Genomic DNA, 16,055 nt, shown 5'->3' with positions numbered 1-16,055 from the left:
GCTGGAGCAGTTGCAAAATTCCCAGGGATTTTAAGATTGGTGGTGTTTTGATGGGCGAAGAGTTTATAACATAAAGTGTCTCCATCACTAATTTGATTCATTCTGCAGTTTGCTGACAATGGTCCTTCAGGGCCCAACAACAATATCCAGTAAGATAGACACTGTGTATTTTTAAGTTAAAATAATATTTTGAAAATAATGAGATCTCTTAATTCTGCTCTCAAGCCTGCATTGGTACCAACCAAAAGATTAGATACACCTTTAGCAGTTAAATGTATGAAGTGTGGTGTTGTCTCAAATGGCAATATGGAAAGGCCTTAGTAAACAGTTTTTGAGTGGAAGGCTACTCATCTCTCAAAAAGCTGAATGTGGAACAGGCTTGGGGAGATGGAATTATGCTTTTACATTCATTATTACTTACTTTGTAAGATAAATAATCTTTCCCAAGTTTGTATTTGTGGTAAGCCCAGATTTTCATGGGTTAGATTTGCTTGGAGTCAAGATACCCTCTGTTGCGTAAGATCTGGTTTATTCTTTTCAGGGTTGCTAAGGTCCAGAATTTCTTAAAGGGCAATAGTTATTCACAAGTTTATAAACAATGCAGTAAAAATAGATTTCTAAGGACCTCAAATTTGCGATTCATCGATCATTCGTGTGGAAATACTTGGCCTGGATGCGTACTGCTCTTGAGAACGTGGAATGTTTTCTAAACATGTGAGGAGTTATGGATATGCCAGGGGAGAGAAAGACCTGCATTGTGTGGAATGTGAAGATATAAATTTCCACCAATGCATTCTAATATAAATCAAGAAGCACTTTTGAATCAGGTCTGGCTTAAGGGTTTTTCTATGAAGTAAAGGCATTATGATTATATTAGTCTTCTGTTGAGTTTGTGATATTTCACCAAAACAATTAATTATGCTCATTCTCTCTCCCCCTCCCCCCTCTCTCTTCCTGTCTCTGGTATGTGTATGTATATATATATATGTGGAGGTCAGAAGTATAATTTGGTGTTTGCCTTATTCTTTTTTAAATTGTATATTTATAAGTGTTCTGCCTTCATGTATATATGTGCCCCTGTAAATTGCTAGTGTCTGTGGAAGCCAAAAGAGAGCATTATATACCCTGAAATTGGAGTTACAGTTACATATGGGATGACTCTATGGATAAGATAGTCACTATTATTAGGGGCTCCAGGGCTCCAATAAGTCTTATCTTAGGAATGAAATAAGCATAAAGCCTAAAGCCTCATTGTTTTTTATAAAGTAGCATGTGTGTGTGTATCTGTGTGTGTCTGTGTGTATGTGTTGTGTGTGTGTGTGTGTGTATAATTTAAGGATTTGAGAAATCTAGTGTTATAGGGTTTTTTTTTGGTATGTGTCTATATGTTCATGTGTGTGTACCTATGTTGGGGAATGTGCACATATATATGTGTGTGTTTGTGGAAGCTGCAGGTGGACATCTGGAATCTTCCTTGACTCTTTCTTGGAGGGTTCCTCAGTTAATCTGGACATCACAGCCTGGCCAGCTTGAGCAGTGGACCTGACGGATTGTCTTGTCTCTGCTTCCCCAGTATCTGGACCCCAGGTTCAGTGGCAGGGTTGGCCTGAGGCGGTAGTCATGCTTGCGAGCTGTGCTGACAAGCCTCTCTCCACTCCTCACTCCACTTAAACCATGCTGAGGATCAGATCTAGGGCCACAGCCAAGCTAAGCCAGTGCTAACCGGTTCCACTGACTATGTCCATCTCTGTAGTCTTAACCAGAGCTGTAGTGAGCTCTGTGGGTGCCTCAGAGCGATCAGATGCCACCACTGCAGGAAGTGCGGGGAGGGACGGGGCAGAATCAATGCTGATTACTAAAGGGCCTATTCAGGGGAGGCTCAGGGATTTTCCTCAGAAGCTCACTGCTCTGAGCAACCAAGGTCGAAGCACTTCCCTCTTTTCTGCATACCTCAGTTTCTACTGTTTTTTTTTTTTTCCAAGTTGGGAGTTATTTCCCAGATCATTGAAAATTCAGGGTGCCAAGCTGGCTCCCTTTTCCCTAGCCTCCTTCTGTCCCATCCCAGTCCCCCAGGCTGGGAACACCCCAGCCCTCTCTCCTGCTGCCACACTGACAGGCTGCCCCATTGCCCTGCCCGACGTCTTCAGGGATCTTAATGTACAAATGCTGAGTTGCTGTGGCCTCATCCCCAAAATAGTCCAGACTTGTTTTTGTCTTCCCTCTTGAGGGCCCTGCCTGCTTAGGGGGGAAAAGTGGCAGGTTTATATTTTGATATCGACTGTGACTGCAGAATGTTTTTGAGGTTCATAAGTGCTGAGTACCTGCCTGACTGAGGTGTTTCTTTATAGCCCCAGCCTCTCAGCTTTCCTAGACCCTCCATCTTCCCCAGCCTCCTCCTCCCCAACCCCCCAGCCTCTCCAGCCCTCCACAAGCCTCCCATCCTCCTCAGCCTTTCCATCCACCAACAGCCCTCTAGCCTCCCCAGCTCCCTTAGTCCCCCCAACCCCAAGCCTCCCAGCCCCCACTCCTGCCTCCACAGCCTCCCAGCCCCCACTCCTTCAGCCCTCAGTCTCTCCAGAAGCCCCAGCCCTGGCCTCCCCAACCCCCAATCTCTCCAGGCTCACAGCTCCCCTCCCCTACCCCACCCCACAGCTCCACTGTGACTTTTTGTGTCCTCAGCTACAGGGATGAGAGGCTCCGTAGGAGTCTCCTTCCAGAATGCACTCTGCTCTTCCATCTACCCCTGTTTCTCAGCTCTTCCATCCCTATGACATTTCTTACCCCCTCCGAGTTACACGGGCTTCATTGACTTTAGGGTCTTCCTGTGACCAGGTGGGTAAACCTGCTGTCTTAGTTGGGATTACTATTGCTGTGAAGAAGATGAGACACCATGACCAAAAGCAGCTTGGGGAGGAAAAAGTTTGTTTCACTCACACTTCCATGTTTCTGTTCATCATCAAAAGCAGTGAGGGCAGGAACTCACACGGAGTAGGAACCTGAGGCAGGAGCTGATGCAGAGGCCATGGAGGGTGCTGCTTACTGGCTTGCTCCCCATGGCTTGCTCAGCCTGCTTTCTTATAGAACCCAGGACCACCAGCCCAGGGATGGCACCACCCACAATGGGCTCCCCCATGGATCACTAATTAAGGAAATGCCTTACAGCTGGATCTCATGAAGGCATTTCCTCTATTGAGGTTCCCTCCTCTGTCATGATGAGCTCTTTTCTAATGACTCTAGTTTGTAACCAGCCAGGACACATGCCTACACCTGTTCCCATTAGTTTCTCTTCTCTGTTCCCCTTCTCCCCCTCCGTCTGTGTTTTGAGAACAGGGTCTCACAGCTAAGGCTGGCCTCAGACTTGCTATGCACCCAAGGATGCTCTCAAATGCCCGAGTCTCCTGCCTCCATCTACCAGACAAACCCTCTGTGCTTATCCTTTCCGCTTGTTTGCTGTCTGTGTGGCCCCCGTGCCTTTCTCAAGACCACTGTGCTTTTCTGCACAGCGCTTCGTGGTTCGACAATATTATCCAATAGTGGAGTACTCAAATGTCAAGTGTCTACGCTTCAGAAGGCGGAGGGCCGTGTGTGCTGGGCGCTCAGTAGATGTTCAGAATGGAGTATGTTGAGACAAATGAGTAACTGGATGGCAGTTGACATAGCTCCGCGCTCTGGTTTGTTACTTCCTTTGAGCCTCTCCTGTGGTGCCCCGCGTGCCCTTAGAATGACAGCTTGTGGGGACTGAGCCACCAGAAGGCTTCTCTTCCTTCAGTGGGTGTGATGGTTGTATATGCTCATCCCAGGGAGTGGCACTATTAGGAGGTGTGGCCTTGTTGGAGGAAGCGTATCACTGTGGGGATGGACCTGAGCATGCCCAGTCTCTTCCTGGCTTCCTTTGGATAAAGATATAGAACCCTCAGCTCCTCCTGCGCCATGCCTGCCTGGATGCTGCCATGCTTTTGCCTTGATGACAATGGACTGAACCTCTGAACCTGTAAGCCGGCCCCAATGAAATGCTGTCTTTTATATAAATGCTGGCCTTGGTGTCTGTTCACAGCAGTAAAACCGTAACTAAGACAGCCAGGTTCCCTTCTTCTTCACCTTCCGTTTCAGTCTCACTCAGCCCCAGCCTTGGGTGCAAGTCTTCTGCTCCGTCTCAGCTTCTCAGGAGCTGTCCTTTTATCCCATCACCTTTGGGAGACAGAGTCTGCCGCTGTAGCATAAGCCTGGGTTCCTAGGCAGGGATCCACTCGTGATGAAGAATTCCCCAGGGCGGAGCTTCACACGCACTGTCTTAAAACCTTCTCACACCCAACTCGTTCTTGTTCTGTCTACCCACACAGACAACATGCCCAGCCTGAAAGCACTTCTTATCTGTTTTTGTTTTTGTTTTAAAGATTGTTTTATTTACTTAAGGTATATATATGGTTACACTGTAGCTGTCTTCTGACACACCAGAAGAGGGCATCAGATCCCATTGCAGATGGTTGTGAGCCACCATGTGGTTGCTGGGAATTGAACTCAGGATCTCTGGAAGAGGAGTCAGTGCTCTTAACCACTGAGCCATCTCTCCAGCCCCCTGAAAGCACTTCTTATTACTGTGTTAATTAGTGTTGGAGGAGATGCAATGTGAAAGTGGTCAGAACAGTTCTTTCAGCAAATGTATTTAAGTTCTGAGTGTTGCGTAAACTGTCTGGAAAGGGCTTGTTAACACATACTCAACACTGGCCACGAGTGGAGAGTCAGAAGGGGCATGCTTAAACTTCCTTCTAAATGAACAGTGGTCCCCCGCAGTGACATTATGTCCTAGAAGAAGGGTTTCCACTTACTGGGTAAGTTGGGATGATTCGGAGCAGCAGTCTGACAGATCTGTCTCAGGATTTTGAGATCCTGTCTTTTCAGACTCTCCCAAGGAGGCTGGGTTAGTGGAAATAAATAGTCAGTAATTGGACAGGCATGATGGTGCACACTTTTAATCCTGGGACCCAGGAAGCAGAGACAGGCAGTTCTCTTAAGTTCCATGCCAGCTTGGTCTACATAGCTAGAAGGACATAGTGGGACAGGGAACTGAAGCCACTCGGGGTCCTGGCTTCAGTTCAGTGGTGACATCTCTCTTCCATCCTCATTGGTGTTAGCTTGTTCCAGAAAGATTCCCGCCACAAATCTAAAAGCTGTTTGTTTGCCGTGTTCTTTGCACATTGCAAAGATAAGTTACAGGCAACACTACCTACCCTCCCACTGATTGTATTGTATTGTTAGATTGCATAAATGACCACAGGAGGGTGCTCTATTCCGGCAAGAGGCAGGCTGGGCAGTCAAGTGGTGGCTAAGGCAGTCAGGTGGGCTGGAGGCCATGGTCAGTGAACATTTAGATGCTCCAACAGCTGTAGGGAGTCAGGCTGGCACTTGCTAAATTCACACAGGGGTCTGCCCTGTGGATGCCCCTCTGATGGGAAGCTCTTGGTGAACAAGGCTCTCCCTTAGTTCCTCTCATGTCTGAAATGGGGAATGGGGTCACTTAACAGAGCCCAGGTTGCTTCTCCTGGGAAAACACCAACTGTCAGGGGAGAACCTTAGTGTTCATGAGATTCTAAGCTTGATTAAGTTTTAACACATTTCCCAGTAGCAGGACATCAGACAAACAGGGAAACAGAGAGGAGCAGGATCCTCACACGCTTCAGGCAGTCTGATTTAAATGTTAACTTTATTTTGCCTCTTTATATGGTGGTCATGGTCATGAATTTGCTGTTTATTGTCATGAGGTTCTGTATTTCATACTGCAGGGGCTCCCTTAATGCAAGGGTCTCTGCCTATTGGACTCTGGATTGTAGCCTTAAAACCTTGCTCTGGGGTCACTGTGTGGCCTCTGCGGTTATTGAAATTTCACGGTGAGGTCAGACTTGAAGAATAAGGCTTCCCAGACCTTCAGTTTATCAGAGATAGATGCGAGTCCCTGAGTATCACTCAGAAAGTTTGGAGAAACTTAGTTTAGGACCAATTGACTGTAAATCATAATCAAAAATAGGAAGTTTATTTTGCTGATGCAGCCAGCTCTCAGACACATAGCTAAGAATGAAAGGTTTTAATCACCTTATTATTCACACGACAGAGCTTGCTTTTTCTGTCATAGACACCTTATGATATAGTCTATTTTTTGTTTGTTTGTTTGTTTCATACAAGTTACTTTGCTCCAATAATTTGATTCTATTTGGTAGGATCCCACAGTTAAAAACAAAAACCCAAACCACCTCCACTGAAGACAACTGTCATTTGTTCCTTGGAACAGAGAGGTGGGCTTTTGTTATTTTAAGTGTATGTAGTTGAATTCTGCTGGACATTTTTTAATGAAAGTCTTTCTTTACCACTGAACTGTGAGTGAAGATTTATGTGATAACTTTACTAATAACAAATCCCACATAAAACTAAGCAGAATCCTAAGAGCTCCTAGGCTCACGTTCTCTTCCTCCTGAAAGCTTCTGACCCCGGCGGCCACTGCTTTAAGGCAGCCTGTCTAGATTGAGTAAACACAACTCACACAACGGTTAAGCCAAAAAGTCAACCTTTCTAAAGAAAACCAAGAGTAAGTCAAGCTGCCAGGTGAAAGGGAACAGCTTTGGAGGGCCTCTCAGGCCTCCTCAAGCACAGTTTGCTCTGGAGCCTCCAGAGGAGGGGGGGGCACGGAGGTCCTGTGAGGAGGGGGGCGCGGGAGCACTGCCTTCCGTGTATGGGACGTTATCCAGTTTGCCTAACCTTAGTGCTCTTTGGAGGCGCTGATCCTGACCTGGGGGGATCAAGAAAAGTTTATTCCAGAGTAGTTCAAGGACTCAGGGACAGCCTAGAATGCACCAGCCTTGCACTGCAAAATAAAAACGCAACAAACACTCAATACTGGTACCTTTCCCTCATGGAAGCAAAGTGGAATGAGATACTTAGAGCCTGTTAACAGGCAGCTGTAGGGGATTTTTGACCTCCGCTGAGTCTAAGAGACTGGAAGGGTTGGTTTGTTTCTCAGCGATGTGGCCAGTAGCCTCGGTGCCCAGGAGTAAGGTAGAGGGTTCCTGACACTGTGCTAAGAAGAGAAAATTCAGTTGCAGCTCAGCAAATTTAAATGTGTCTGTTGTGTGGCACAGGGCGAATGTGTCCTTTAGAGGGAGGCCAGCTGACTTGGGGGCAGAATAACAGATATGACTGTGGTGTCATTTAGTGTTCAGTGACCTGTGTGAAGCTGTGTCTGGTAGAAAGGCAGTTCTCAAACATTCTGGCCAAGGTGCCTTTCCACTTAAAAATTATGAAGAAACTCAGTGGGCGAGGTGTGGGTTACATCTCTCAGTTTTCTTCCATTTTGGCCATTGGAACAGTTCTTTACAAAGTTACTGCTTCACAGGCCAGCCAGGTGGTACAGCAGGAAAGGCACCTGCTACAAAGTCTGAAGACCAGAGTTCCTCCTAGAGCCCACATACTGGAAGGAGAGCTGTGACTCAAAAGTTGTTGTCTGAGCCCTGCAGGCATGTCATGGTGCGCACGCACATGCATACGCACACTCACACACGTGCACACACACGCAGGACATGTACACGGACACAAGCACACACAGGCATGCACACACCAAACAAACAAATAAATGTGATTTTTAAAGCTATTGATTTATTAAAATAAGTACATCTTTTATGAAGCAGATCTCTTTTTCCATTTTTTTATTTGTGTGTATATGGTTTACTGTGTGTATGCCTGTGTGCCGTGTCTGTGTGTATGTGTGTGTGTGTGTATGTACAGTGCCCAAGGAAGCCAGAAGAGGGCAACAGATTCCCTTCAACCTGGAGTTACAGGGTGGTTGTGAGCTACTGGGAATCAAACCCATGTCTTCTGCAAGAGTAACAAGTGCTCTTAATAGATGAGCCATCTCTTCGACATCAAGGAAAACAGTTTAAAATTAAAGACCACGGTTAAAAATTTGTAGAAACAGGCATTGTACTTCTTTGCAAATCTCTCTCTCTCTTTTTTGTTTTGTTTTGTTTTTTTGGGATTTGGTTTTTTCGAGACAGGGTTTCTCTGTATAGCCCTGGCTGTCCTGGAGCTCACTCTGTAGACCAGGCTGGCCTCGAACTCAGAAATCTGCCTGCTTCTGCCTCCCAGAGTGCTAGGATTACAGGCGTGCACCACACTGCCCGGCTTTGAATGACACCCTGTCGCGTCCAACCTCGCCGACAGGGAAAGACGCAACACCGGGGAGTTTTCTTCCTTCTCCAGTTTTATTTCGGGAACCTTGAACAAAGCTTAATTTCCTTATTCTTCTTGTTGGCGGCCCCCGAGCCCTCTCCCTGCTGCCCTTATATAGCCTTACAGCCCCGTCTGCAGTAGAATAGATAGTGTGCCGCTTCCTAATAGGTGAACTAAGTGAATTCTTCATTAGCATGTAAGTGTGATAACAAATACAGCACACTGCGCATGTACTAAAGTTGATTTACCATCAGAGAGCTGCATCCAGCCAGCGCCATCTTGTAATGGAGATGAACAAAAGGTGGCTTACTACAATACCCAATTTCTCATTTCCACCCCTCCATAGGACTGTTACGATCTGTAGTTTTGGCTGATGTATATGAAGACCATTTAGATCACAGAGATTTGTATTTGGAAAAGAGGACCTCACAGCCCAGAAAAGGCCTTAGGAGCCACAGTGATTTCTAGAAGCACACTGTGAAGGACTGATCTAGGGCCTGGGCAGTGACTGTGGGAGGTCTCAGTATCCCCCTTTCTGCCTATGTACATTTTCTACACTGCGGGTGGATTAATTGTGCAACCAAGAAATAAAGAGCAAGCAAATATGTGGTGGGAAGGGTTGAGGAACCCTGGAAACTCAGGCAGAGCCTTCATTGGTGTATGAGGGATCCACACCATTTTTTAACAGGAAAATGACTTGATGGGATTGTGTTTGGGAGGAAAGCGATTGGGGCGGGAGAGAGGGTAAAGGAGGAAAGTCACGATGCGATGAGGAGGCAGCCATGTTTAGGCAGGCTGTACTCGGTGCTGGGTAAATGGAGAGGAAGAGAGAAACTATGGTTAGAGATTTGGAAGGCAGTGACTAAGATCTGGCTGCGAGCAGGAGGGGGAAGGCAGGCTCAGCGGTGCCTTGGAATTTCCTTTTCTTTTTTTAAAAATTTATTTACATTTCAAGTGTTATTCTCTTACCTGGAGTTTCCTTTTTCTTTTTTTTTCTTCTTTCTTTTAATTTATTTACATTTCAGGTATTATTCTCTTACCCAGTTCCCCCTCCCCTAGAAACCGCCTCTCCTATGCCTCTTCCCCTGCTTTTATGAGGGTGTTCCTTCACCCCTGCACCCACTCCCACCTCCCTGCCCTCGATCCCCCTAGACATCTGTCAAACCTTCGTTGGACCAAGGGCCTCTCCTCTTATTGATGTCCAACAAGGCCATCCTCTGCTACATATGCAGCTGGAGCCACGGGTCCCTCCATGTGCACTCCTTGGTGGGTGGCTTAGTCACTGGGAGCTCTGGGACATCTGGTTGGTTGATATTGTTGTTCTTCCTATAGGGTTACAAACCCCTTCAGCTCCTTCAGTCCTTTCTCTAACTCCTACATTGGGGACCCTGTACTCAGTGCAATGGTTGGCTGAGTGCACCCAACTCTGTATCTGTAAGGCTCTGGCAGGGCCTCCCAGGAGACAGCTGTATCAGGCTCCTTTCAGCAAGCATTATCAGTGAGTGCATACCATGTGTGTTCTTTTGTGATTGGGTTACCTCACTCAGGATGATATTTTCTAGGTTCATCCATTTGCCTAAGAATTTCATGGAATTTTAAAGTTAAAGCACTAGAGGGTGCTTTGTTCCCTCAGTCCCATCCACGACCACTCTGAAAATGACCCAGACCGCTCACAGAGGCTTGTTCTGTCTTTCAGAGGCAACTGGCCCTACCTTTCAAGGGCTTTGGAAGAAGTCAGCCCACCTCCCAATTTGAATCGGTCCCCGCTGCTTCCAGAAGCAAAGGCAAGCTTGTTCCTATGACATCCGCGGACAGGTACTAGCTGCTGACCTGCCCAGGGCCCTGCAAGCCTTGAAAGGGCTCCTCCTCTTTCCCCGCGCAGGAGCCCGAGGTCTGCCTCCTATGCACCCCAGCACTCCCATCAGCTCCCTCTTCTCCTTCACCAGCCCCGCAGTGAAGAGGCTGCTGGGCTGGAAGCAGGGGGATGAAGAGGAGAAGTGGGCGGAGAAGGCGGTGGACTCTTTGGTGAAGAAGTTAAAGAAGAAGAAAGGCGCCATGGATGAACTGGAGAGGGCGCTGAGCTGCCCCGGCCAGCCCAGCAAGTGCGTCACCATCCCACGGTCCCTGGACGGACGCCTTCAGGTGTCCCACCGAAAGGGGCTGCCCCACGTCATCTACTGCCGCGTGTGGCGCTGGCCGGACCTGCAGTCCCATCATGAGCTGAAGGCCCTGGAGTGCTGCGAGTTCCCATTTGGGTCCAAGCAGAAGGAGGTCTGCATCAACCCGTACCATTACCGCAGGGTGGAGACCCCAGGTGGGTGCTTCCAGGGGGCCCTGCTTGCTTGGAGGTCAAGATCACCAGGCTCTGGGGATGGCACATCCTCAGGAAAATGATCTCCATACTCCGGATGTAAGGATGTGGGGTGGGGGTGGGGGACAGGGAAGAAACCACGAAGTCAGAAAATCGTGATACTCTTAGATGAAAAGGCTTGTAAGGTTGGTAGGGTTTTGGAAAATGCTGTTTTGAGTGGATTTAGGAGAACTAAATTCTTCCTAGTTCTTTAGAGATTGGGTGCCTTAATGGTTAACGGGGGGGGGGCAAGAATGAGGGGGAAGAGAGAGAGAGAGAGAGAGAGAGAGAGAAGAAACATGGGAAGAGAAGCCCCTTCTCCCCCATGCAGACTGAGTTCAATGACTATTAGGGTTAAACTGAAGACTGGGTGTAGGATCTCCATTACAGGGAAAGTGTCCCATCCATCAGAAACAGCCAACGAGAATTGCTGAAAGAGTCCAGGTTGGGGAAGGTGGGCCATTGTTCCTAAATACGTTTTTGCTGGGATGGCTTCCGGGACTTCACACATGTGAGCCAGCGCTCTCTCCCTGAAAAACCCTTAGTGCCCCTTTTACCCTTTGCTGGGAGTATACCCAAGGCTTCGCAAACCACATGGGAGCACTCTGCCTCTGACCGATGCTCACAGCCCTTCAAAATGCTTTAGGTTTTATGTTTTAAATACAGAAAATTATGTTTCAAAACTCTTCACATACCCGCTTGAGCGTGCATGCATGTGTGTGTGGGTGTGTGGGTGTGTCCATCTGTCTGTCTATCTTGCTCTCCCTTTGGAAGAGGTCTGCTCTTTTCTCCACTGTAGCAGTTTCCTGACCTTCCTGTGGGGGTGGGTGTTCCCGTGGGCTCCCAGGGGGAAGCAGTTTGTAATGGGCACCTTCTCTGTTTTCTTGACTAACTGCCTAGCTTCAGGAATGTGTGGGGGGGGGTCACCCCACCCCACTGTGCTGTCTGAATGGAAGCCCAAGTATTCTCCTCCTATAGTGTTGTATCCAAACCCGTCCACGGCAGGCCACACCCTTCAAGTTCCCCAAACTTGCCATCTTGCCATTAAGAACATCACATCCCCGTGTGCCAGGCTTGCTTCAGGGACTGGGATCCTGTCTGTGATTGGAAGGTCCCACCCTCTCAGCAAACCTGATGAGTTTGCTCCGGATGTCATCCTGCCTTCCCTCCTTCTCTGGACTCTCTTTACATACCAGGAATCGTGAGTGCCCAGGGTTTGATCTCCACCATCTGAGGACAGCTGGCATCCCACTCAGAACAAAACAAAACCCCGTTAACAGTATCTGAGTTTATATAAAAATATCTAAATGGGAAAACGTTCATTAAGAAATTCTGGGCCTGGAGAGATGGCTCAGCTGATAAGATCACATGCATTGCTCTTGCAAAGGACCTCAGTTCAGTTTGGTTCCCAGCACCAATGTTGCCTGTAACTCCAGATCTGGGGGATCCAACTCCCTTTGTGGTACCAGCACATATCTGCCCGCCCCCCATATTCTCAGAAAATAAATCTTTCAAGAATAATTTCTGAGTAACAGTTCTAAAATAAGATTTGATCACAGATAAGATGTGTGTAAAGATACACTTTGTTTTCTTTTTAGATACTCACTAAAAAGCCAGATTTTAAAGAGGTTTTTGAGTTTTCCTTTTTTTTTTTTTTTTTGTTTTTTTTGTTTTTTTTGAGACAGGGTTTCTCTGTATCATTTCAGTTTAGGATTCTCTTAAGATAAATGTCTGAATGTTTTATATATGTGCATAGCTTTTGTGTCATTAATTGTAGGTTTAAATTTCTAAAAAGATGAACTGAGATTATATAATTTAAAATTATAAATATTAATTTAAAATAATATTTAAGCTATAGAGTTTTTTCCCTCACTCCTAACAAATTTTGATAGAATGAGGTGATTTTCCTTACAAGGAATCAAACTGAAACTGACCTGGAAGACTGCTTGCTCCCTGAGGGCTGGTTCTCAGTGTCTGAAGGAGTTATGTAAGCTACTAGGGAAGAAAACTGGTCCCACCTAGCTGTAAAGCTGTGGACCGTGACAATGACCGGCCTGGCAAGATGTCCTCAAGGGTACAATTGTGGCACTTATATCTTAGGGATAACCAACAGCTGTCTAACTCGGCAGCCTTCTAGATACTCAAGCTGTTGATATGGTCAGAACTCCACCCTCGGGGTTTTTTCAGGGTCCAATGTGGTCCCACGTAACCAGGAAAACTTGGGTCCCCCTTTTCAGGTTCTTAGTCTCCTTAATCAAATAATTTGGGCCAGGCAGTGGTACACGCCTTTAATCCCCAAACTAGGAATGCAGAGGCAGGTGGATCTCTGAGTTCAAGGCCAGCCTGGTCTACAGAGTAAGTTGGGAGATGGCTGGGACTACAGAAAAACCCTGCCTTGAAAATTACCATCACCACCACCACCACCACCACCAATAATAATAATAATAATAATAATAATAATAATAATTTGTAAATAGCTGTCACTCATGTTCATTTTGATGAGTGGAACTCAGGTTGGCACAGGCCTGTAAGCCCATCTGTTCAGAGGATGACACAAGAAGATGCACTGTCAATGCCTGCTGCCCCGCCCGTGTGAGGCCCGTGGCCTCCACCTCAAGTACTGCGCAGGTGGAGGAAGGCTAGGAGGGAACCACTGCCCTGAACACATTTAATTGATAGGTTTTCAGGTTGGCTCTGCTTTTGTACTTCATTTCTTCATTTACCACTTCTATTTTACTTGATGGCTTTCGGCCTTTTGCTTTTAGGCCATTGTGGTAAGGCCGTAGAATAGTTCAGCAGCAGCAAGGCGTCTGAGCTTGGGGCTAATCGTCTAAATAATTCAACGTGGGCTCTAATGGAAAATATTCTGGGCCTCACCTAGGGTTTTACTGCAAGCATTTGGAACCAACTATGCCTCTTTTAGAAAGGACTTTGTCGGCAGGGTTGAGGAGAGATGCGAACAGATGGGTGGGAGAGCATGGGAGCCCCCCGAACTTGGTAACTGTAACTGCTTAAGATGCAGCTGGCAAGAAGGAGGGCTGGTGCCAGCGTAGCCCACAGGCTCTTCGTTGGTAGAGCTGACCTTGCGCAGAGCTTTCCACGAACACAATGAATGTGTGGAGAGGGGGCTGGTGGAGGAAAAACAGTCCTCTCACAAACGGTCAAGGTTAACAACCGCTGTCCCAATCCATCGCGGGCCAAGCTTAAGGCACCCTCTGATCTTCTCCTTGTTCCTAGTTCTGCCTCCAGTGCTGGTACCAAGACACAGCGAGTACAACCCTCAGCTCAGCCTCCTGGCCAAGTTCCGAAGCGCCTCGCTGCACAGCGAACCCCTCATGCCGCACAATGCCACCTACCCTGACTCTTTCCAGCAGTCTCTTGGTCCGGCACCGCCCTCCTCGCCAGGCCACGTGTTCCCGCAGTCTCCATGCTCCACCAGCTACCCGCACTCCCCCGGAAGTCCTTCTGAGTCAGACAGTCCCTATCAACACTCAGGTCAGTCGGTGGGAAACGGGGCGCACGTGGCTGATCATAAGTGTGGTTGTCGCATCTCACGCGTCTACAGTGCCTTTCACATCTTGCACGGCTATGGTTTTGGTTTACAGAGCCATCTGTGGGCCCGGGCTGTGTAACTCACCACTCTTCAGAATGATCAGGATTGGACCCAGTTTGGAGTAGAACTGCAGATACTTATTTTTGGATCCAGTCAGTCCTCCCTCTTTCAGATTGTAAATGGAATCGAATGCCATCCCTGGGGATTACAAAATACGTGATTATTGGTTGGTTTGTTTTGAAACATGGTCCCTGCTTTTATACAGGTTGGTCCAGAAACCACCAGTCTCTTGCCTCAGTTTCCCCAGTGCTGGGTTACAGGCACGCATGCTACTTTGCTGGGTGTAGAAGTAAGATTGACATGTTGTTGTATGACAAAAACATGAACATTTAAATGCTAAAAGGAAGGGCTGGCTCAGCAGGGAAAAGCACTAGCTACATGAGTCTGCCAACCTGAGTTACATCCCCAGAGCTTATGTAAAAGTGGAAAGCGAAAACGTGGACTCCACAAAGTTGTCTTCTGATCTCCACGTGTACTTCATGCACTAACTAAAACTAACTAATGAGTTTTGGCCTGAGAGCTAGCAGAACCGAGTTTAGGCCTTTGTTTGTCTCTGAGCAATACAAAGACATCTTTTACTACAAAAGCCATGTTCATGAACTCAGGGAAATGCAAAGCTAGGCCCCCACTCCAACTAATCCTCTCTTTCTGCTCCGAAGCCGAGGCAGCGGCCGAAGGTTCTAGGAGCTTCATGCTAGATTGAAAAAGCATATGTAAGAGGAAGGGGGTCTCAACTCCCCCTATAGGGGGGGTCACATATCAGTATCCTGCAAATCAGATATTTACATTACAATCCATAGTAATAACATTACAGTTATGAAGCAGGTGCAAAATAATTTTATGGTGTGGGGGAGTCACCACTGTAGGGGCGGCTCTTACGCTAACTCCTGTTCCCCAATTGGTTCTTGATCTGTCAGTAAAGAAACCATGGGCCAATTGCTGGGCAGAAGGGATAGGTGGGACTTCCGGGTTCCTAGAGGAAAAGAGACAGAGGAGATAGAGGTTCTCCATGCTTTGGAGAGAGAAGAACCAAGCAACCATGTGAAGTCTGGGGAGGATGGGGCGAGTGGCGGCTTCTACGGGCGGGTGGTCGGGGTGTTTATCAGGGACTAGAAGTATTTTAGCAGCTAAAGTTTAGGGCAGGTGGGAGCTACGGAGATAGGAATATTGTTAAGGGCACACTTTTCCAGGCAGTAGATAGCAGTGCCCACCAATTGTGTCCTAAGGCAAGTTGGAAAGGAACAATTGTGTGTGTGTGTCTTTTATCCGTGGATTCAAGGGAAGCTGGGTGGGGGCTGGTGGCACAGCCCATTCCTGGAGCACAGGCGGGGTAGCCAAAGCTACATGCAACACACATGAGGAGCTGTATTAAAGGGTCACAGCAGTAGGAAGGTTGGGGACCACGGCTCTAGTGTGTCTCCATAACGCACGTGCTATGGCATCGGTGAAGCTGCCCAAAGAAGAAACATGAAGAGGAGAGTTGTAGGAACCTCTTCAGTGTGAAATTAATCATATCTGAAGCTGAAAGTGCCCAAAGGCCTGCACACACACAGCTGGCACACACAGTTACAATCTAAGGGCTGCACACACACAGCTGGCACACACAGTTACAATCTAAGGGCTGCACACACACAGCTGGCACACACAGTTACAATCTAAGGGCTGCACACACACAGCTGGCACACACAGTTATAATCTAAGGCCTGCACACACAGCTGGTGCCCACAGTTACAATCTAAGGCCTGCAGACACAGCTGGCACACAGTTACAATCTAAGGGCTGCACACACACAGCTGGTGCCCACAGTTACAATCTAAGGCCTGCACACACAGAGCTGGCACACACAGTTACAATCTAAGGGCTGCACACACACAGCTG

At 47.5% G+C, this 16,055-nt stretch overlaps 1 protein-coding gene across 1 annotated transcript in view; it reads left to right on the top strand.

The window, feature by feature from the left end:
* Smad9 (SMAD family member 9) overlaps nt 1-16,055 on the top strand; it is a 53,528-nt gene that overhangs the window by 20,121 nt on the left and 17,352 nt on the right. Inside the window, exons 2-3 of the mRNA XM_052180505.1 lie at nt 9,911-10,528; nt 13,802-14,059. Coding sequence (XP_052036465.1) covers nt 10,117-10,528; nt 13,802-14,059 — 670 coding nt within the window. The 5' untranslated portion in view covers nt 9,911-10,116. The remainder of the gene's footprint in view (nt 1-9,910; nt 10,529-13,801; nt 14,060-16,055) is intronic.

Source organism: Apodemus sylvaticus, chromosome 4, assembly GCF_947179515.1.
Source record: "Apodemus sylvaticus chromosome 4, mApoSyl1.1, whole genome shotgun sequence".
Classification (NCBI taxonomy): domain Eukaryota; kingdom Metazoa; phylum Chordata; class Mammalia; order Rodentia; family Muridae; genus Apodemus; species Apodemus sylvaticus.
Note: the sequence above shows the minus strand (reverse complement) of the source record. Positions and strands in the feature narration are given on the sequence as shown.